This window comes from Carettochelys insculpta, chromosome 11 (genome assembly GCF_033958435.1).
Source record: "Carettochelys insculpta isolate YL-2023 chromosome 11, ASM3395843v1, whole genome shotgun sequence".
In the NCBI taxonomy this organism is placed as follows: domain Eukaryota; kingdom Metazoa; phylum Chordata; order Testudines; family Carettochelyidae; genus Carettochelys; species Carettochelys insculpta.
In genome coordinates, this window is record NC_134147.1 from 45,679,606 (window position 1) to 45,703,807 (window position 24,202).

Consider the following 24,202-nt stretch of genomic DNA (forward strand, 5'->3'; position numbering starts at 1 on the left):
CTACAGTATCTACGCTGTACTAATTCTTTATTCATGTTTAAACGCTGTTCCTCAAACACATGGTGAGTGCATACTTTTCTTAAGAGGGGGTAGAAGCTATTGGTCATGAGAGCTGGCAAATATGTTTTGGGAGTATTCTGAATGCAATTATGAGAAAGAGCAGGTGGTTTCTACCCTCCTGACCATTAAACAATACTCCTTTTTTTCTTCCATAAACATACCCCCAGGTTGGAGGCAGAATTTCTTCACCTCTTCTTAGCAGATAGTAAATTTTCTTTTTCTTTTACAAAATTTGGGATGTGTGATGGGGATCCTCATCTGGCATTGCCACACAATGCAGACTTGGTGGAAATTAAGGATTTCAGCACTTTTAAAGAAAAGAAAGAATGAATGCATTTGGGTCAGATGTGCTTTAATTGCTTATATAAAAATAGTAAAATATGTTTTCTTTTGCTGTCAACATGCAGATGCTACATTGCAGGAATGCAGTATTTAAATATTAATTCACTTTTCACATAACTCACATCAATTTAAAATAGACTATAAATCACTTTCTTGTGCCTTAAAAGCACAGAAGCTATTAAAAACAGTTGTCTGTTTCCTCATAATTACATTTGAAATATTTCAAAAACAGTTAAAAGCCCATATTTTATTCTAGAATGTTTTTCTCTAAAATCTAATTTTTATTTATTCTGTGAACCACTTGATTTATTCACACATTGTAAAGTGTAATTCACTTAATTACTGAAACTTAAATAACTTATATTTACTTTCAAGATCTAATGTAATTAATAATTTAAAGTTAAATTCTTTACTCACTATTAAAACTTTAAAATGAAGTTGAAAATCCACTTTCATAACCACTAGAGTGAAAAGTAAAACCAAGTAAGGAAAAAGCATTATAGAATATTCTCATTATTGAAACAGCAGTAACAATACCAAAAATGAGCTCCATAACTTTAAGATATGTAGGTAGATTTATTCATCTAAGTAGACCCCTTGCTCTCTGTGGATTAGGTGAGTAACAATACATGCAAATGTGTTTGCAGAGAGGGGCATAATCACAGTAAAGTTTGATTTATTTATTAATTGGATTGACTTCGTATCAGTGGCCACATCATGGTATATCGCACCTAAAGCTGAAAAGGCTTTGTAACAGTCACACAAATATCGTTGCGTTGCCAGCAATTCAAAACAATATGGTGCTGTAAGTCCCTTTTTTTAGATTGGTTTGTTTGTTTGTTTTATTAGAACACTAACAGCATGAACTAGTGTTTTCAGTTCTACAGATTGAAGCGAAACTCAATTCTTAGGCACTTTCCTTTGGTATTTTGTTAATAAGTCGTCATTCTGAGAGTCTCTGTAAATTCCCCTTAATCTATGAGACCATGAAGAAATTTAGCTTCTCCTCAAAGCGTGCAGTCAACTGTGTGGCACAACACAATGGGCCGGGAGTTTGCCTGCAGTTCTGCTTGCGCTCTCTCCCACCGTTGTGCATAGCTGAAGACGAGTTAAGTTGCTGCAAAACTTAGCACAGTAGTCTGACCATGCCAATAAAGGCTCTTCTAGAAATATCTGTAAATGAATAGCTGCCATCAATCATTGTCATTCCTTTATTTCATGTCTCCTGATGAGGTTGACTAGTGTCATTGTTTGTTACCATCCAAACCACATCTTCATTCTTGTAATGTCAAGCAGATATGACAAGTACGCATTTTCCAGATGAGTAAGATACAAAGTCACCTTTTAATTTACAGTTTTATAAACAAATGTGTTGTAAAATTTACTGGATGTTCAGTTGCCCTTGGTATTCAAAGTCACCTCATTACTGAAAATAAATAATTTGGAGTCCGATATTCTTACAATAAATGGCTACAGATAGCCTTTTATGACAAGAATTCTTTTATGGAGCTTGTCCCCAGTTGTGAACTGCAGCAGTCCAAACAAAATCTGCCTAAATTCTTATTGCAGCAAAAGACACTTGGGGATGGGGGGGGGACCACAAACACAAATAGCAAGAAAGAGGTGTTTGACCTTTTTGTCTGTTGCTTTCAAATGACTGTAGTAAATAACAGAAGGACTGCCCTAATATAACAGAGTGGAGAGGCATTTTTTTCTTCTTCCTTTTTTTTTAAATATCTATGTCATTCTGACAGTGACAGATTTTAAGACTATGACTTCAAACATATATACAAAATATGTGTTTGACAGAGAATCACAGTATGGCGAGCTAATACAGACAAGATAGACATGCCAGTTTTTTTAATGCTTCAAGTAGAATAAAATAAAATTACCATAATAGAAATGTAATAAAAATCTCAATAATGTAAATTGGAAAGTTTAGCATAAAAGCATAGTTTTCAAGTAAGAAGGTTGATTGAGTTTGTGATGCCAGTATAACTTTACTTACAGGTTAAGATGTAAAACAACTTTTTTTTTCGGCCTGTAGCATAATTTTGTCTTGGGACCTTGGATAAAGAAGTGGTAACTAACTTGGCAAAGCACCTTGGAAAGGGATTGTAAATTACAGAAACAGTATATAACATTCCCTCTTTCTTTTGATTTAATTATCATTCTTATAAATTCAGATTCGTGTCAAAAGATCCAATGTTTGGCCACCAAAATTGATTTATTGAGTGTCGGTAAATTATTTGTAGAATTTGGGTGTGAGTTAGAGCCATTTACCTTTATTCTGTAATTTATTTAAAAGCATGTTCAAACTATGCAAATTGTTTATTTTGAAAGATGGATTTTTGTAAAAAAAAGAAAAAAATCACTGTTTTACATGCAGATATAGTTGTTACTTTTAAATCTTGAATGCCTGTCTGAAGTCATTGGGACAATTTATTTTTGCTTTGCTTTTTCCTAGGTATGTTTTTAATATAATTGTCTTCTAACATTGAGCTTTAGATTTTTTTAAAAAACAAGATACAAAATTGAATTGCAGATTGCATGGTGCATTTATTTTGTAATGTGAAATAATTCACAAAGGGAAGGCAAGCTTAGTGTAGGGTTGTAATCATTTTATCTACTAACACAGATCCTAGAATTCTGAGCAGTAAGACCAATGCAGGATTTTTATCTGAGTTAAATGTGTGTGTGTGTATGACATGCAATAGAATCACTTGCCAGAGACCTTTCCAGTTCAAATCACATTTGATTTTCATGAAAGCATAATCTCCTCATTTCTGAATTTAGATCCAAGACAATGATTTGTGCACACCTAATCCTGCAGTCCTCCCCGCACAAAATAACTACTGAATGTGACAAATGGCTTTGTGTAGATGAGAGCTGCAGCACCGAGGCTTGATGTGAACTGCTGTCGTGAATCTTACTTTCTGTACCAGGAATTATCCCAGTCTAAATCATTTTAATGAGCAGAACTCATGCAAATTGCCCCTCTTTGGAATATCTCTTGGTCAGTCATAAAATACCATGGATGATAGTGCTTTCTCTCAGTGGTCCCTTTGAGCCAATGAGATCTTTGGGATGATAAGGATTCAAGTGGGTCCTGTACTTGGGAGTTGCATGAGGCATTGCTGTGCAAGGACTAGTTAAAGTAAAATTGCCTTTGGATTCAGTTTCCTGCAGTTCAGTGCAGTTTGGCAAGGGCCTAGTGACCACTTAACTTTGTGGGTTGCACATAGGCACCCCTGCCCACAGCTATTTGCAAACTTGTCTTTGAACAGGGAGATCTCAAAAATCCATTAGCTTAGCTCCATTGACGTCATTGAAGCTATGAGATAAACACCAGATGAAGATCCAAAGTACGTCCTTCTTGTGAACAGAAATTGAAGTGTATCGCTGGCAGTGCGAAAGGGAGAAAATGGCCCTAATGCACAGTTAAATATTTTCTTGACAATCAGTTTAAAGTGGTTCAATAAAAAAACAGGAAAGAGGCCCTTAAAATTTGTAGTTGGGTTACTCTAGGCTAAGAAAGCATCCTCTTTGCTGAGCAACAAGATTGACAGTACACCCTGACTCATAATTGAAAAGTAATAAAATATCTGAGCAGAACTGGCAAATTAAGGCCGCCAGCCAGTTTGTCAGCTTGCAGCCCACTGGAGGAAATTTGAAAGCAACAATCTAACTATTGAAAAAGCTTGATGTAGCTGTTAAAATGGTAAAGCTCTTTTATGGGCACGAGAGGTGGAATTGAAACAGCACATACAAAACCTTTAGTAGTGTATTTGTGTTAATCAAAACGATTTTGGCCCAGAGGGACAGAAAGAATGGGGCATAATCTGTCAAAATAGATAGAAACCAGCCTATTGGCGTGTTGATGGTGTGCTACAATGAGAGACCCAAGGTTGGGGTGCACTTTAGATCCTGTGCCTTAGGCTGGTGGAAACTAAATGTGTCATCGAGGTGATAGCTAATTCTCCATGTTGGGTAGGCTGTCCCACACCTCAGAGCCAACATACACACGCCAGCTAATCTGTTGGCAGCATCAGCGGTAAACAGAGCTACGGTTTCACTCTCCAGGCTGGATGTTTGGAGTCAGAGAGAGGGAAAAACTCACTTAGGGGTTAGGTAACAAGCAGATAGATGGGAACTAGGAATCTTTATGTTGAACAAAATTTAAAAAATGATCCCCAGTGTTATAGAACACATTCTAAACCACACGATCTGACCAGCAGATTTCCAGTCAAGAAGATTACGAGCTCCTCCTGAATTAAGTATTGCTTGCAGTTAATTGAAATGTTACATTTTGAATCTATGTTGTCATTCTGGTGGGAACACTAGCTATATTTTTAACTAAAGAATGTCAAGAAAAATATAAAATGGCTACAGATAGCCTTTGAGAACACGAATATGAAAGTATATATAAGTATATTGAAATATAAAAGTTGTAATACCAATGAATTCAGATATTCCTGAGACTTCTTGTAAAAGCCACTGCCCTTCATATGTTAATATGAAATATTTAAGGAATGTTGAATTTAATCAAATACTTTGTTTCCACGTAAGTCTTACTTTTGTTTTTTAAGTTGCATTTTTTGTCTCTCTAGAAAAGGGCTAGAAACAAATATAAATACCAAATGATTACCAAGAAACACTAAATTTTAATTTGTGGTGGTTTGTGCTCTTTCAGCCTCCCTGATTGTTTCAAGACCACACGTTTCCCCAATGATTTGTAAATAAAGTGAGATTTAAACCCTGTTCTGTTTGTGAGGGTTTTGACAAGAACCCACATAGCAGGAAACTTGAGTAAATACAAAAAGAAAGTGAAAAGTGTCTGTTCATTCAGTCATTTCCCATGGAATAAAGCTACTGCCTAGGGACCCCTGCTTGGCCACACCCACACTAAATGGTTTGTTTTGTTTCCACTGGTGAAGTTAGTATAATTTTACTTATACATGTTGAGATTAATTAGTTAGCCCCAGGAGTCTGTACCGATAGACGTCACCCACCTCAGAGAAGTGTGAAGATGTTGAAGCTATTAATTCACAAAAGACAGCAGCTTAGAATTCTCACAGAGTAAATTCCGTTTGTCTGTCGGTCTGTTGAGATGACTAACTGAATCTGCACATTACCAGTATGCTTCCTCAGTGACAACAAACTACATCTCAATTTAACTTAGCAGCAGTGCTTAAATGTGCACCTTTTCAATTGGTCAAGGTAGCATTTAAAGAATACTGTAAAAAAATCTGAGATCGGTGGAGAAAAATATTGGCATTTTGATGCAAAAATTATAGCTGGTTTTATATCTAGAAAACCTAGTAAATTTAGAGAAATTACTAAAGACATAACTTTACTAGAATGGCAGAATCTATTATATAATTAACCTCAAAAAACTAAATAGGATTTAATTTACTTTTGCAAGCCAAAAATCTGTTAGCTTATTGTGTTTTATAAGATGCAGAATAAGTTACTGGGTTTGTGTTCTGTTTTTAAATACAGAATAAATGCACTATAATGAGCAGTTGACAAGATGTTAATTCTAAAAGCTTTGGCCTGAATGCAATACGATAGTCAAAATGTGGTGCAAGTTGACAAATGGAGGTGAAGAATATATTTTTATAGCCTTGGAAAATACAAGTTAATGGCAGTATAGGGAAGGGAATTATTTAGCTTCCATGTTTCATGGTGTATATTTTTCTCTCTCATGTATACGTTAAATAAAATGTGCTCTATTTCTCTAAATTGTGTCTTTCTCTATATGTATAAATGAACAGATGCAGATAGAGCTCAAAAGCATGGCATGGATGAATTTATCTCTTCCAACCCCTGTAACTTTGACCACGCTTCACTCTTTGAGATGGTTCAGCGCCTCACTTTGGACCACAGACTTAATGATTCATATTCTTGTCTGGCAAGTATATCCTTTGGTCTATAGTGATATAAACACTAGGAGAAAAAGTCAGAGCAGTGCACCTGGAGAAATCTGGAAAGATGGAAGTAATTAAATTTTGACATTTGCAACGTTCCCTTATAGAATTTTATAAATTGCGGGGGGGGCGGAGGTACAGGAGAACAGGGAATCTTTATGGTCCCATCACCCTTGACAGTGGGGTTACACCGGAATACATGTGCCCCAATATTTTTCTGTACTTATGAGAAGGGGTTCCAAGCAGATAACAGATTGCTGTGTGTGAGAAAGTTACCAAATGTTGGCCATGATCCTGAAATCTATATGAAGGAGTCCTGCTGTCAGGGGCACGCATGTGAGTAAGGATTGCAGGATCTGCTGCAATGCGTTGTGACAGTAATTCTAAAAGAAAAAATATTAAGTTTGTCCAGCTATGACTCGTCTTCTTTGTCATTTGGCTGCACAGCATCCAGCCCAATGAGCCCCAGTCTTTGATTGGGGTTCCTTGTTTTTGCCTCCTACAAATTAATACTAATGTATAGGACTTGTATAATGGATTCCTAAATGACAAGTAACTTAAAATGTTTGAAATAGTATGAGAGCCAGTGCCCTCAGACGTCAATGGGTGTCTGTCCATAGACTTGTGTGTTCTATCACCAAGGCATATGGATCTTCGGAGCTTTGTCTCACCATCTACCATCCTGTTTGAAACCTCTCCATTTAAGGAACATGCTGATGGGCCCTTTCTGGTGATTTCCACAGGGTTTGTGTCGTTACTTTTAGGTGTGGATTCACATCTGGCTGTGGAACCCAGATTGTGTTTACCTCAAAGACTAATTCACTTCGCAGAAGGATCTGTGCTGATCTTTTTAACTCTGTCAGCTACCTTTTGATGCCGTTGGCCTTAAGGTTTTCTTGGCTTTTGTGGGCATTGTTGTAGGAATAGCTCTTCAGTAGGTCTTCCTCCCCTTTCCATGCGGTTCCAGCAAGATGATGGGCAATTGCTCTTCCTCCCCAGGGACTTCAATGAGCTGGGTCTTGCAGAATTATTCTCTCATCACATGTTTTGTTCAATGTGCAGAAGTTGATCGGCACTGCTGAATGAGGCCGTGAGATGTTCTTAGCTGCAGTGTCCTAGAAAGGTGGAGGGGGAAAAAAACAGTTTTGTCCTCTTTCCAAGAAACCAGATTGCGAAGTCTCCTGCAACAGGCATCTGTACAAAAACAACCTGGGTAGGATCAAATCTCAGACAAGACCAAAATGATGCTTGTTTGCAGAGGCATTTGAGGAAGCAGGAGTGTTGCACGTGGCCTTTGGTGAGTGCAGCTACCCACCGTTCATCATAGGACATAGAGTTATGGCTACAGTGTCCTCTCGCAATCAAATTTCCAGGGAGGGAGCTATCTTTCATCTTCTGGCCAGGAAACAGTAGATGTTCCTCCCTGATGTTGAGCTCACAGAAGTACCCAGGCCTTTGGTATCTTCAGTGTGGACACTTGCCTTTTGATTGCAATACCCTTGAAATTTACCCAGAAGCCAGATACCTCCATTTACCCCTATGGGACATGCTCCCTTCCTGCACCTCTTCTCCCATAATGCCCCTGCAACCATGACATCCCCATGATGCACCATGATGCCTTGGTCAAAATGGAGACTGTGTTATATCATGGAAGAGGTCTACCAGGATTCCCAGCCCACTGGAGATAGTGGGGGGATGGGAGTCTGAATTACAACTTCCATGAGTCCGTAAGGCATTTCACCACAGTCAGGTTTAATGTGAAACCAATTTAGAACGATAGATATAAATATTCATTTTCTCAGTGCAAAACCAGAAATTTTTCAGCAGGATGATAAGTCCCACAGAGAGTTTCAGTTCAGCAGAAACATATCTTTCTATTCAAAAAAAAATTCAACCATTCATTTGGAAAATTCTTGAGCACCCTTCTCTTTAAGTGCTGCTGAATAATCACTTTACTTCCTGCTGCCCACGTAATGCCTTCAACCTGTACCCCTTCTTCTCAGGCTTCTCTTTCACGTCTTGCAATTGGAGTTGCTGAGTGTCATTAGCATGGTCAGGGGTCGAGAGTGGACACATCTCTTCAGTCATGTCATGCCCCATAACAGCAATGAAATCTGCAGGGAGACCTTCTGGCCATGTGAATGCTACATGGCTGGCCTGAGGTGTGAGGCTTAGACAGGTACTCCAGTATATGAAGCAAAAGCCCATGAGGGAGCCAGGAGCTGTCTGGGCAGTGGACAGAGGTATGTAAAAAAGCTTCCAGCTGTTCAGCAATGTTTCCTGCAAATCCTGGACCTTATGCGTGGCTGAGCAGAGAACAGCATATCCTAACACTGACAGCATCTGCTTTGTAGCTATACCGGGAGACGAGCAAGGGAAAAACTGCCACCACTGCATGCTTCTCTACCCCAGTCCCTGCTGTTTTGAGAGAGCTTTGCTTGGAAGTAAGAGCTTTTCTCCTGCCAGGTCCGTGGGGGCTCTTCCCTTCTGTTGCCAGCTTGGAGGATTCTGCTCCCCAGCCTAGTGCTGTTACAAAAGGGCACTCCATTTACAAGAGGGATTTGTCCTCCTCCTGTCGGCCACATGTCCACCTTGTTTTGGGGAAGACGACATTTTCAAACAAGTGGGACCCTCTTCAGCTCCCTGTCTGAGCTTTGATTTGGAGCTGCAAGCCAAGGGGTCAGGTTATATGGCTGTGCACTAAATCCATGTCAGGCTATTTTCTGAGTTACTGGCATTCCACCATGGACAAGGCTGCCACCTGCTACAACGCTGCATTTCTCCTTCTGTCGCATGCAGGAGCCTAGGATTCCGTCCTCAGAGAGAGAGCAAGAAGCAGCAGTGAAAGAATAAAATAGTAGTTTCCATAGCTGCAAGCCCTGAGAGGCTCATGAAGCTCCCACAGGCTCCCCATAATTCCCTGGGCCCTATCCAGTAGTGGTTTTCCCACCATAATTCTGTGGGTGAAATCTTGGCCTCACTCAGTGGGAATCTCTTTGCTGACTTCAGTGGGGCCTGGCTCTCACTCCAGCTGAATGATCAGACTCCTTGTAGGGCATTCATTGCATTGGTACACCGTGAATCACAGGTAATTTAGACTTGTGGCAGCGCCAGCCGCCGGGCCTGGCTTCAGGCTAGCCACTGCCTCAGGATCTCTCAGTTTCTCCCAACCTGCTAGCCTGGTTTGCTTGGTGTGGTGACATGGCCATCTGGCTACGGCATTAGTGAAACAAGGCCACTCCTGCCAGGGTAGCCGTGCCCAAAACGAATCATCTTCAGCCCAGTTTCAAGCTGCCCCTCCTTCCTGAGGGTCTGTGTTCTCTCGCCAGCTTACACTCCCCCACTGCCCCCGAGCTCATGGGTGACCATCGCTGTTCTCTTTCAAGCAGAGACTCTCAGCACTTCCTATCTGGAATCTCCCTTCTCTGTCTGGCTCTCCTGCAGGATTCTGTCTTCTCTCCACCCCAGAAGGTCCAGTTCACCACCTGACCTGCCTGTCGTGTGATTTGGCTTATTTTCTCTACCTCTCGCTCAGGGTGCCACAGGTGTGGCTGATCCTAGTCAGCCTGGGACAGTGCCCCAGCTGTCATCCCTGTATCTTTCAAGCAGATTTATGACAGCATTTCTACACTCTCTTCTGGTTCCATTGTCTCCAAAGCCTTCCGTTTGGGAGGTTAGGGGCCTGGGGAGAAGGATGAATGATCAACGTATGTAACAAAGGGAAACCGAGGAAGATAAGGAAATGGACTTTCTCCCTGGGCACAAGGATTAGTAAAGGCCAACTGACACAGTGGACTTCTGTAGGTATCCCTTCAGCATTGTTCTGTGTCTTAATTTTCTGGTAATCCCAATCGTAAAATGAACGGTATCTGCTTCCTATATCTCTGATTTTCCCCCTCATTATTTCAGTGCTTTTTTCAATCTGTTTTGGAGTTGGCCCAACAAGGATGAGCAAATCCCTTTCCATGTCTTTTGACTGAGCTCTTAATTGATATTTCTTCAACTCTTTTCAAAGCAGCTATTTTGGCATCCAGAAAAGATTTGGTGTCATCTGAGTGGTAGAAAATATATTTTAATCTTTCACAGCAGCGTTGTTTCTAAGATGTAGCATTTGGGGTAGCAGATGGGGTGGCAAAGAAGTTGCCTATAGGGGCAGTGCACTGCCTCAACCACTCTCCCGCCCGCTGCAGGAACTTTTCAATTAAAAGAGGCAAGATTTTGCAGTTTGATGCATTCCAGAGCTGCATCTTACCAATTGTTTAGCACCCAAATTTCCATGTCAGGATCGATGGGGTTTGCAACATTTAGAAGGGGTTCTATGAGAAAATTCTCATTCTAGCTAATGATTTTGCAGACTGGTGCTGCATGTTCTACCTTAACTGTCCAGAAAGAGTCTAATCCAAGTGGCTCCTCGCAGAAACGAGGAAAAGTTGAATCCTCCCATTCTGATACTGTAGAACCTTTGTTTGTGTGTCCTTGGTACATATCTATACTTGCCAAAAACAGAGATAAAAGTCATTACTGAATAATTATCTTCTGTCACCAGAGGAAGAACAGTACAAAATCTTCCCCCCCATACACACACACACATACACACACTCCCAACAGTGTTGTTAATACTTTGTGCTGTTTCAATATATAACTTTTTCTCCCTTAAAGTTAAACGAATCTTCTAATGATAAAGGCCAAGTACTGGCGTTAACTAGAATAGTTAAATCACTTCAAATTACATTTCCCTTAAATGTTACTCTAATCCTTTTTTGTTGCAACTATCCCATGTGTTATTTGAGTTAGGAATGGCAGGGCCTATTCCCTGGCCCTTTTGCCTTCCATTAGGTTTGCATTGTCTATACGAACAATGGAGCGTTACATCATCAAATCAAATAACCCTTGTGTTCAGCAACCTCTATTTAAAATCAAGTCTCTTTATTTCTAAACAGGGCTGGTTTAGTCCTGGCCAAGTATTTGTGCTAGATGAATACTGTGCACGTAATGGAGTCAGAGGCTGTCACAGACATCTCTGCTACCTCAAAGATTTACTAGAACGAGCAGAAAATGGAGCTATGATAGACCCCACCTTGCTTCACTACAGCTTCGCCTTTTGTGCGTCACATGTGCATGGGAACAGGTAAGGAATTATTCATATCTAGCAACAAACTGCCAGAAAGGGTTGACTTTGAAAACGTAGGTTTCCTTGTTCACAACTTGTTTTCATGCTGCATGTTTGGCAGCTGCTCTTGATGGCATAATTGGTTGGTTTGTTTGTTTGTTTCTTTGTTTGTTGAAATGAAAACAATAAAAAATGTGCACAGAGAATCCAAAATCATTTTCTAACTTTTTCACTCAGAAAACTCCTAGGTGCAAGTCTTGATAAACTATATATGGATGCATAACTGAAGTGTGTATCGTCATGTATACATAAATAGATGTAAAGACTGTATTACATTGATTTTAATTAATATATTAGAGCATCTAACAAGTTACTATAGATAGCAATTTCAGCACTTGAGTCTAGTTTCAAACGTAATTGAGGCATTAAGGAGCCTGTATGCATTTGCAAGTTGTCTCCTAACTTACTTAAACATCATTGAAAATTTTCCCCACATTTTATTGCTATTGCAGAGCAATTTCTAGTGCCTAGTTTGCTCAATTGCTTCTCTCAAATGTGGCAAATATACTGTGGCAAAAAGTTCAGCTGTGCTAAGTTTCTTTGTCTATGTTGTTTCATTTGACAGCTATAGTAGCTGTTGCAGCTTCTTGCACTGCGGGGTGTTTTGGTTTTTTTTTTTTTCCAAGTTGCATTGTGTACTCTGAGATGTCACACTCGATTCTACATATGCTACTGAATAACAGAGTGTTACAAAATAATTATGTGTTTTTGTAAACTCTCCGTTAAACATCATCCAGATTTATGATACACATTGTCTGGATTTCATATTGTGAGACTGTCACGCAATGCACAGTTAATTTTATACATCTTGTCATGGAAACTAGTTTTTAATTTGTTTTCTTTTTAGTTTTTACTTTCTTTTATAAGTTTGCTATCTTTTGCTGTTTATTATTTGATTTCAATTTAGTTTTCTCTCATTTATTTTCTTCACGCTTTTTTCTGCTTCTTTCACTTTTGTTGCTGGCCTCACCCTGTTCATTCAAAATCATCCCAACCATTCCCCAAAGTCAACAAATGGCAGAGTTACTTGGTGGGGCACAACCAAATGCAGATGGAGAGGGGGGCAAAATGTTTAATCCCTCTGCCACTGAAGCGGAGACAAAAAAGGATTCCAAAAAGGAGTCCAAAAAAAGGAAAGATTCCAAATCCCAGCCAAATCCAGAGCCGAAAAGGTAAGAGAGAGCAAAGCCCGGAAACGTATTTGGCGGTATACAAGCACTTTGCAGTCACTGAGCACAGTGGGCACTTTGCATTTCCAATACTTATATTGCTCCAAAGCTTTACAAAGGCAGATCAAATAAAATGATAGTAAAAGGGCATTCAGCAATTTGGGAAACCAGTGAGTTAATGATTTTCTAAATGTGTATTAGAAATAGAGTATTCAAAACTCAAGGAAATACAAATGAGACAGAGTAGCTGCCAGTCAAATAAGAGTGTCTGTCATTACAGTGGTATTAAAGGCAATTCACTGCTCCTTCATACAAATTCGACTATCCACAGATTGTGTTACTGCAGCAGCCTAACTCTGTTTTGAGGGTATAGGGCCTCATCAAAAATGCCTTGGAGTCTAACATTTGACTGTCCTGTACTCCGGATCATGCTTTACAACAGCATTTAAGTGTTCCAATTTTGATTTTCTTAGTCGCATGTAACTCTATTGATGCCAGAATAACTGAGAGCAGTATCTGTCTTCTCTCTCTCCCTCTCTCGTGTGTGTGTATGTTAACAGCAGAGACGTATTAAACTTGCCAACTGCGGATTGCCATTTTGTCCTGTTGTGTCTAGGAAATGGTAAATGGAGAGGATTGTGATGAAATTAAAAATTATAGCAATTCATGGCAACCTTGTAAATCCATTTTTGTCTGCACAGTGCTTCATACAATGGGCCCCAATTCTGCACAAGCTTCTAGGTACTATTGTCAGACAAAACAAAAAACAAAAAAACAGAAAATGGATTTCTCTAAACCAAGTGGGATTTTTAGTAAACACTTAAAATAATCCCATTCCATGACATGATTGTTGCATTTAACTTTCTTTTACTGTAACAAGGCCATTTGCCATACACCTGATTTAGAAGCCAAAGGCTGTGCAACTTACCTAGCAGCATGGCACATTCTCCAGGACTTGCCGTTTTTTAAATCAAGATTGGATATCTTTTTGAAAGCCGGGCTCTAGTTTAAACGGAAGGTGTGGGCTTGATGCAGAAAATGTTGGGTAAGGTTCTGTAGCTTGTGCTATGCTTGAAGTCAGACTGAACTATCGCAGCAATCCCTTCTGGACCTGAAAAAAAAAATCTGTAGATCTTTATCTCTGCTATTAAGGCTCAGGCAGAAATCAGAGTGTCTGAGTTCAAGTGTTGTGGCTCCTTTTGGGAAACAACATTCATGCTGTTTGTGTGATTTGTTTTAAGTGAGCCCAGCCTAGACTGACATGCAGCTATAGAAAACTGATGCTTATGTATGTAATATCGAATCACCAATTAGAAGTGTTTTTGTGTGTATAAAGCCAGTCCATATCGGACAATCTCCTTCCCCCACCTTTCATTTTTTTGCTTGATTTCAGAGGTTGCAACCTGCCAGTCTGCTTCACTTGGTCAGAGCCTTAGCTTATTGTCAGTCAAATCCTTGCCTTGTAAGCTCTTTGGGTAGATGTTATGTCTTGTTCTGTGATTGTACAGCACTAAACACAAGGGGGACACATCTAGGCTTGGAAACTTTCAACAATGCAGTAAGATAAATACTAAATTATAATGAATAACATCATTATTTGTGCACACAACTCTTTGGGTAAAGGTAGCATTTGAACATATTCATTAAAATATATGCAATCAATATCTTTGCTATTTAATGAAAAGTTCCTGTTTTTGTCATAAGCATGTATATATTAATTGTACTTTCTTTAGAAACTGGGAGGTACTTTACTTTTAGAGGGCAAAAATAAACCCAGCTGGTGGGCTAGCTTTCTCAGGAATGAGGTTGGCCATCAGTCCAACTATGCCACTCCAGTAATGAAGGTCAAAAAGAGAGAGACTTCTGTGGCTATCAATCTCCTATATATTAGCAATAGACAGTGATGGAGCTGAGGTGGGTTGTCTGTTTGTATTGTGTTTGTGTAAGGTCAGACAGTGAGACAACAGTAGCTTGCAGTCAGTGAGAAAGTGCAGAGAGAATGTGATTCAGATGTCCAGGACAGCCTGAAGGTCAGGACTGACAGAATGACAGGCCATCATAGAGAAGAAACTAACTAGCTGCTGTCCAGGGTCCTGCTGCATGAATACCGCCTTATGATGTGATCAGTGTCAGCACAGGACAGGAACAAAGTGGCTGTTGTTAAAAATACACCTCTAGCTCTGCAGTGACCCCATTGCCCTGTCACGTGAAAAGGTCAAAACCCAATATTGGTGATATTTCGGAATCTACTGCAGTCTGTTTTTTCCTTTATCTTGGCTTTTATTTGAGCTGGGGATAACTAGAAATACAAATACCCATTCCAAAAGGAGGCTAAAAGCCATGGCCATGTGCATAGCAAAATCCATTAATGTTTTGTGTTAATTTTACCTGTACTTTAAAATCAGAACAAAGAATGGAAAAGTGACAGTTTATTATTATTTTTATCCCCCAAATTTTGCCTTCTGGAGACATCTGCTGACATTATATACACAAGTGTTTTATATATCAGTAGCTATTACGATTATATCAAATCTGCTAAACGCAAGATACCATAACAAATTATAGTTCACTGAAATTAAAAAATGATTGGTGACACTTGTCCACTGTACTTAAGGATTCACTACAGGTGGAGGCCCCTAAAGACTTCTACCAATTTGAAAGATTTTATTGATCCTGACAGATAAGGGGTAAAAATATTTCAAGTTGGTAAAATTTTGTAAAGTTACATCCATTTGGGTCTGTTTGAGGTACTTCTCTGAGCTACATTGCTGTAGTATTGACCATCTCAGAGTCCTTTAAAGTAATTGTCCTTCCAACACCCCGTGAGGCAGGAAGTGACATTATTCTTGTTTTGCAGACGCATAACAACATCACGGAAAGAATATAAGTGCCTGGCACCTCAGGGACTTCAGCCCATGCCTCCCACATTGTAGGCTAGTTCCCTAGCTGCTGGAACATTCTACCTCTCCCTTTTAAAGAGTTACCTCTTTAGGATTTTATTACTTGACTACCAAAAAAAGCCATTTCAAATTGATGATAAAAACACAAACGATGTTTAACATGAAATTGGTTAAAGTAGGAGAAACGTGCTGCTTTTGTGTTTTATATACGTTTTTGTCCTCGTGTACTGAACATTTATCTATAGATTTAAGTATGTAAAAAGTTAAGGAATGGGAAGCTCATTGGATTAGTGGCTCTTGTGCCCAGCACCACTTGGACTTCATACTGAATCTGGTCCAAGTTGGTGTAGAGGGCACAGTATGATTATCTGTCAGCGATCTCTGTGAAATGAGCTGGTAGTATTGACCATCTCACAGTCCTGTCCACTTTCTCAATCCCATCACCAAACAGCTACACAATCAAATGATCTCACTATAATTTCCCCGGTGTTTGCACGCAGCTGGATTGGTGCACTGCCTTTCCCATAGCTATTGTGTTGCATAAACACGACATTCACTTTCAAAATGAAATCAATATTGGCATCCCCTGAAGCTGTTGCCTTTGCAGATTTTTGACAGATGTAAGGCACCAGAAACATTGCCACTTTGAAGTAGTCTGTGGAACTTGTGGATTTAAATATCTCCATTACACTTTAGAGTTTTCTCAGTTATGTCTCATTAATATTTAGTTTATGTCTCACAACAAACGTTGCAAACAGCTGGTTGGAAAATTGGAAACAGTTTTTACAATTTTTTTGAAAGAACATCATAGAAATCTCAAAAACTTTCAACCAGCTCCAGACATTCATAACATCTCTGTATGCTCTCTTTGGAGATTATATTTATTCTCTGATTAAGAGATCCAAAGTTGGCAATACTGTATCAGAGAGTCACAGATTAACAAAACCAGACTGTGGGTAATGCCACAGTCTTTATTATTTTCAGGATCCATATAAAAAGCCATAATAGGCATGTATGGACACACCGTATTTTATTGATGCTTTCAAAACACAGCCTATTTCATAGGCTGAGATGAGATGATGCATTGTGCGAGAGACAACAGATACATAGTGTCGTGTTACACACTGACATAGTACACTACCATGGGTGCAGGACAGGAACATGTGCCAGTCTAGGCAGGGTTATGCAGGGATGCATATTGCACTTGAGGACGAATGAGTATCCACAGAGCACCACAGCCTGGCCTGAAACTGGAACAAAGAGAAGTGAAATAAAAGCTAAAACTATACTAATGAAATGGTTTGTCTTTTCATTATTGTCCCATGTAGCTGAATAAGGTTGGGTCCCAGATCTAGGTTAAAAGTCCCGTTGAAATAAAGAAAAAAAGGAGAAAAAAATACTATGGAATCTTTAGGGTATAATATAAATAAATATAAGTATATAAACATAAGATAAATTCACAGAAGCACAAAGGATTGCATGAGGTTGAAACTCAATGGCCAATTCTTCAAAGGGGTGTCCAAGTGCAGTTGGAGGGCTGCTTTACAGGTGTATTTGTTCATCTGTAGGGATACCTTTGTAATATTAGTGCTTTGGATTATAAATCCCATAATAGTCTGTGATGCTGTTTATAAGCTACGTGTTACACCTGGTTGCAAAGGAGTGAGTGGAAGATCACATCTGCCTCATCTTAGATTTGCCTTTTGTTAATTAAAATCAGATGATTGTATCATCTCTGATGTGTGCAAAATACATGCAGAGATTTGGTTACTGTGTGGAAGAAGTATGTTCCTTCATGATAAAGCTTAAAGCAGTTAAGCATAAAAGGGGCAAAAGATGATTTTTTTTTATTTATAATCCTCTTGGTTTTCAGACAGGCTAATGTCAAAGAGATTAACCCAAAGGAGCTATACTGTAGATTTATAATTGCATACAAATGCATGCTATTGCTTCAGATATTAGTCTTTGTTAAATATGATTTTGATATATTTGTTTTAGCAGCATTACTAGCCCTGGGGGCCTCTGGGGATAATTAGAAAAGGGCATGGTGGGGGAGGTGTGGCTTACAGAATGGAGCATTGGCCTTAGGATCACAGGTCCTAATTATAATTTATAATTAACCCTGTGATTTGCACAACATTATAAACTAATGAAAGAAAATCATTTTCTGCTATTTGACATGAAAAGTGTGGTTTTTAGTTTCACAGCTTGCTTTTGGGGTTGTTTTCATACTTTATGAATGAAAAGTTGAAGAAAAATAGGAAAGTGGACATAGATTGAAGAAAAGCATCTAAAACTTTTCCCGTGAAATATTTATGTGAGGCACTGACAAATCTGCAGGTGATATCAGGAGTTTATAATAACAAGGATTAGCTCTGAAAATGTGCTTTTGGGGATTACGAAATTGTGCCTTTATTTATTTTTTTTATTTATGTAGTTATTTATTTATTTAATTTCTGCACTCCCCTCTGTTTTTAAACCAGGCTTCTTTCATTTTTCTGGCAGGATCAATAGAGCATCAGATGAAAATCTGTTTCTGTTCAAACCAGTGGCATTTATGTTGCATGTTGCTCCAAATCCATAGAAAGAGGCAGAGGCATTTTGCGTGTGTGTACACATTTATATTTAACCATAATATAGGTGCAGCACTTCTTTCTCTGTCTCTCTCCTACGACTGTCTACCCCAGTGAAATATATACCATACAAGGCCACCGCAAAGTGTGTGTTAGTTTTACACAGCTGGGTTCTAGAATGTGTTGTACACATTCTGTTTGCTGCACAGGGCTGTGATTCTGTATATAAAAAAAGCATCCAGTATACAATTGACAGGAAACCTTTGCTAAATAAAAAGAGCTAATCCCAGAATGTCTAAGAAAATTAATTCCTAAGATTTTGGGCCTTCTTTTTAGAATATCTTTAAGGACCATCAGTTGTTATGATATGGTAATTATCAGGAATACAGAAGTCAACGTGGCGTTATAAAGAGAATTGTTTATGTAACTCTTAGTTTAGAAAGTGAGAAAATAAATGTGTTTCAAAATTATTCAGTTTTCAGATATATTTGAGGAATGTTTTGATTTAATTAGGTTTCAGAAATGATCACATTAGTGAATTAGGTAAAGTGGTTTTGGTGGTGTTTTTCTATAGTTCTATCAGTATCCCTACATTTATCACTACTTAATGAGTTCCTAATGCTTCAGCTTCTGGGGAGATGAGCAACAAAAATTAACATAACTAGTAAATCTGAAGATGTGCGGCTGGGTTATAGTATTTGAAATTTGACAAACCCATTGGAAGTATTATTATTTGTGACATGGCTCAAGATGGGAGCTTGTGAGGAGAGTAAAGATGACAGAACTGGTGCTAACCACTGTGACAACAACTTGAAAAGCAGCCGACATGACATCTTTCCTATCATGCTGCCGAAAATGTCAACTTTGTGAAGGACAGTGAGAAAATGGTTTGCCGAAAATTTGAAAGGTAGATTCAAGAGATGCTCATCGTGTCAGATGTAATATAGTCCACAGCTGTTTGAGAAAGGAAGTCCTTGCCGTTGTGATGGCTCTTGGTTGGCAGGCCCTTCCAGACATCCGGGCTGCTCCAAAAATGGCTACAGTTGACCTGTAGATTGTCTCAAGTTTGTAGTAGAATGATATGCAAGGGTAAGCTCTGATTTATCTAGCATGCAGTTGTATAGAAAGATGTCGGATGCACGAGGTAACTTTTTAATTGGGTTAACATAACCGAATCTGGCAACGCGTCTTCTGGTTAAAAAAAAAAAATCAAGAAAAAGTGAGGCCTAACTATTATGGCTGAAGTGTGGTGAATATTTTTAAATATATTGTCTGCTGGAAGCTAGATAGTTATATCTGTGTCTCAGTCCAAACCGTTTGACTGTTATAACTTAATTTAAATGAGTTGCCGGGCCTGCCAACAGGGATGGGTGGGGGACACGGGGACATTTTCCCTGGGTCCCTTTGAAATACTACAGAAGTGCTGTGCCACCAATCCACATGCATCTCAGAGAGAGGTTGGTGAGGGGGCCAGGGCTGACTGCCCTAATCCTTGCCCCTTCTGCCCTGGGCCTTGCTCCTTCTGGGGCTGTCAGCCATACTGTGAGTTTTGGACAGTATTTCCAATCCAACAAGATATGTACCCAGCTAAATGCCCACATAGTGTCCCTAACAGGATCAGTGCTTTAGACTGCAAAACTGACAGAGCACTGAACGTTTAGGCTGCCACTCCAAATTTTAATGGTGCAGTGGTGTCAAAGCATTGCAAGTGTCTGAAATTAGTGTTGCCTGGCAAGTGCCAAAATAGCTAGAACAAACCGAAGTAAAGCCAAATCCAGAGCCCATTGCGCTCCGGGGAAATATTTCACTGGCTTCAGATCAACCATAGGTAACAACTATGAATGCTATCCCATTGAGGACCATAGAAAATGTGGTGCGACATTGAACACGATGCCCCTTGCTGGTTTAAACAGTATTAAAGTGATATTTTAAAATAATAATTTGAACTAAAAGAGGGGCTGAACATTTATAAAACTAGTATTATTTAACTGAGAATCCTCTTGGCATGGGTGCGATTCCCTAAAAAATAACTCAGGGGCTGAAAAGTAGACTTTTCTGTGATTTTTCAGTAAATCTTCTACTTTGAGGGCTATAGAGCCACAAATGGTAACACAACATTCAGAACTTTTCCAATTCATTAGCATATTGTTCTGAGTTTCGGCACTTTACAGTCCATGTGTTGTGACTGCAGCATTTGTCAGTTGCTGATGCAATTAACTTCTATGAAACTCTGCAGCCTCTGTGCATCTGTGCAGCTGTTCACCCAAAACTCAAATGAATGTTTCAACTTGTCCTTTGACATAGAGTATTTATCATGGATTATCTTGAAAAATCTGCCACTCTGCTGGCAAGCGAACTGGATTCCCCAAAGTACATCGCAATGCTCGCCTGCATAACTGAGGACGTGAACAAGATCTGAATCCGAATACTAATTATTTCTGGTTTAAAAATATACTGAATATGTTCAGCAACTATGTTTTAAATTCGGTGTCTAACTTGATTTGCCTGGCTTACTTACTTCTTCAGGATAACTAGAAATAATTGTGCTGATGGAACCAAATCCTTTCTTCCATAACTGTTTGTGTTTCCCAGCTAAAATATTATAGTCCACAGTTCATCCAGAATAACATTTTTACAGCTGAGCTTGGCAACTAAGTGATGGAAGATTCTTATAGAAATGCTGGTTGAATTTAAAGATATCTCCTGTCATCTGGGCCTTTTAGTATGTCCAGTTCCTAAATGCTGTTTAAAATGGCTTTAGCAGTCACATATAATGAAAAGAAAATCAATTAAGACTGTGTTAGCATCTCTGTTTGGATTTATTAGAGAACATTTTACCTGTAGTCTAACAGCGGAGCTAATATTTATGATATTAAGAGGTTTCTGCATCTGAGGTCAGAGAAACATGACTGTACAGATTGTAATTTTTGTTTTAGTTTAGGGTCTTTTGATTATTTAAAAGGAAAATAAAGCTAACCAATTAACCCCTGACAGGAGGTTCGTTAGAAGCTGTGTAATCCCTTGCCAAGCCTTTTGTATAACCAAACTAGTCTAGTACTAAGGATTTACACAGCTTAAGCTGAACACTGGAGGAGGCCTTTAAGTAAAAACATTTGTTCCATTTTAAGGCATTTTATGTTACCTAAGGAGAGACTGTGCTTGTATAGGCTCTACAGCAATACACATGCCTGTATACTTTGCCTGTCAATAATAGAAACTAGTGTTTATTGTCTGAATTGCTGATTCCTTTGGTGAATGGATTAAACTATCTCCCTCCCAAATCCAGAGATAATGCTGTGGCATGTATTTCTTTGGGGTTCGGGGGGGTATATGTGCAGAGGATGCTGGTTTCTGCTCTCACGTGGGTGCAAATCGGGTCAGTTTAAATCAACAGAGTTAAAAAGATGCAAAAACAGAATGTGAGCACAGTCAGGCATGGGGACTCTCCACATTATCCATCACCATTGCAAGTGAAGAATGGAAGACGTGATTGCTTGCATGCCGTGCTGTCTGAAAGATGGGAAATACCCCAAGGCTGGCTGCATTATTTATAATGCAGCCTTGCATTCACAAATAATACAGTAAATGCTTGCATATCCAGCAGCCCTAGGACCGGGAAGTTGCCGGATATTCAAATGTTCTGGATAATAAAGACGTATACCTAGCAATGCATAACACTAAAGAAAATGAAGATTGGATATTAAGAAACAAACAAAAATGTATGCGGAGTACTTTATTTACCATCAACAGTGGTATTGTACACTGTGAACTTATACTGTAGTTGCTTTATTTATTTGTATTTACTTTCACTATACTGTACTTACAGAAAACATAACTAACATTTTCTTATGGGTAAAATGCCGGTTATTTGAGAGTTCCAGATGATAGAATGCCAGATACGTAAAACAAATATTCACAGAAGAGCTTCTTTGATGAAATGTATTGCATTTTATGAAATTCTTAAACTGAAAAAAAGACTATTTTTGGAAATGCAAAATGTGCATTAATTTTAGAGCATATATTTCAGTTTCTGCTCCTTCCTTTAATGCGATAAAATATGATAAAATGATTCAGTGGACATGAATGAGTGCTGTATTTTTTTATATTCTGTTTTCACGTGTGCATATCACTGTTCTTTATGTAGCGAACCATATTTTACATCTGATAAATTGAATATGTCTATTTCTACAAACATGAATAGCATATTGAGCCAAGCAGAACTTATCTGCAGCTTCATGAAAATTCCCATTCTAGTATTTATATGCATGTCTGTGCGTTTGTGTACACACACACGCATGCGCACACACACACACACACACATATTTATGTGTGTATTTTTAGAGAACTATATTTTTGCAGGCTTTTCTGCAGTAACCAAAAATACAGTGATTTCACTGTTTAAAAAGCTGCATCCCATAATTTTAAAATCCATATTTACTTTGTTCTGAGACATGCTTTCTAAAATGTAGTGCTTCCTTGCATGGCCTCATGTACTCTATGTGGTTCTTATAGTCAATGACATCCATTTCCAAAAACTGCAACATCTTGTTTGCCGTGCAGATGACTTACCAGGGTCATAAAGTGAAGCTTGAGTCATTCATGGCATTTTTCCTTCAGGCCTGATGGAATAGGAACTGTAACCATAGAAGAGAAAGAACGTTTTGAAGAAATCAAGGAGCGGCTCCGCTTGCTTCTGGAGAATCAGATCACTCATTTTAGGTAAAGATAGGGGCTCCTGGTTTACAGTGAGAGAGGATGCAGTTCCTCAAGCCTCCATCCCATAAAAGATGTGTCTTTTAGATTTCAAAGGCTGCAGCTTATTATAATTCTGTCTCAGAAATATGCACTGGGTAAAAGAGCTTTGTAGATGAAGGTGCCAAAAGTTGCAGCTGGAGTATGTTCATAGGTGATAAACAGAATACTTTTAAAAGTATTTCACCTTCACTTGCCCATTAAGCACAGCAACAAGGAAGAGATTCATATCTGACAATTCAGTAATTGTAAGCAAATAATGAAAGACCATGTGATCTTATTTCTGCCTCTTCTGCTTAAGGCATCTTGCTATCTACGCTAATCTCTTCCTAGCACAAAGAAAGTTAGGGTTCATTTTGGGAATAATGGGTTTCAATAACCTCAAAGCAGGGAGGTGAGTTTCTGCCTCTCAAGCTAGTCTTTTCATACAGTGGTCAACCCCAGTTCTCAAATTGAGACATGATGTAATTCTCATTGCAAACTCAATACCAGGACCACTGTGAGCTGCAACTGTCAAAAATAAAATAGTTGAACCAATTAGTTATGGCCTGTGATTACGATAGGATCATTAATTTCCCACCTTGAAATAACTGGTCCTATCCTTGTCACTTCCCCTTTTTCCTTTTATTTCAAGGAGATGATATTTTAACCCTTCCTGTTAGATGAGTCAACTTTCCAGCCCAGCTGACAGCCAGATTTCACAAAGTAGCAGATTTACTGGCCCTTACGAGTCATCCTGCATTTAGTTTCCCCTGTGATGGAAACGTAGGGATATCTCCTCCAGGGTCTGGAGTGCAGCATGAAGAATATTTTTAAGGTTTCCTGTTGAGGCTCCTAATCCAAATTAGGTCTTGATCCAGACTCTTGTGCCGCCTGCAAGAACAGGGGCTTAGCTCAGGGAAGTAAGAGCAATGCCCTCGCCTCACCACCCACTCTTTCTTATTGTGTCACTCTTGAACTTAATGATATATTTACCCATATGCATTTGAGTTAATCTTTAAAAATGGATGTTTTTCTAGGTATTGTTTTCCATTTGGCCGACCTGAAGGTGCTCTGAAAGCTACTCTCTCCCTGTTGGAAAGGGTAAGCATGACACTGACAAAAGCAGGTTCAAACTTCTTGGTTCATATCCACTCATACAGTAGAGTTTGCACAGTGATTAAATTTATATCTAGATATAAGCTAATGTTATCTAATTTAGTTTTGGTCATCTGTTAGTTCACGGGCATGAGTAGATTTTGGTGTTATGCAAATACCATGAATTATGGGCCTAAGTCTCTACTCATTTCCATGAGTTTTGTTCCCA

General features: G+C 38.9%; 1 protein-coding gene across 13 annotated transcripts in view; it reads left to right on the forward strand.

Annotated features, from left to right (window-relative positions):
- The window catches only part of CADPS (calcium dependent secretion activator), a 349,949-nt gene that overhangs the window by 225,292 nt on the left and 100,455 nt on the right, over window positions 1-24,202 (forward strand). For 11 of the 13 annotated variants that reach the window (XM_075006219.1, XM_075006222.1, XM_075006218.1 and 8 more), the window contains 4 exons: window positions 6,180-6,316; window positions 11,273-11,460; window positions 22,762-22,863; window positions 23,916-23,979. In XM_075006219.1, coding sequence (XP_074862320.1) covers window positions 6,180-6,316; window positions 11,273-11,460; window positions 22,762-22,863; window positions 23,916-23,979 — 491 coding nt within the window. Of the gene's footprint in view, window positions 1-6,179; window positions 6,317-11,272; window positions 11,461-12,509; window positions 12,675-22,761; window positions 22,864-23,915; window positions 23,980-24,202 lie in introns of all 13 variants that reach the window. The other 2 variants (XM_075006221.1, XM_075006231.1) reach the window with 2 other exon arrangements.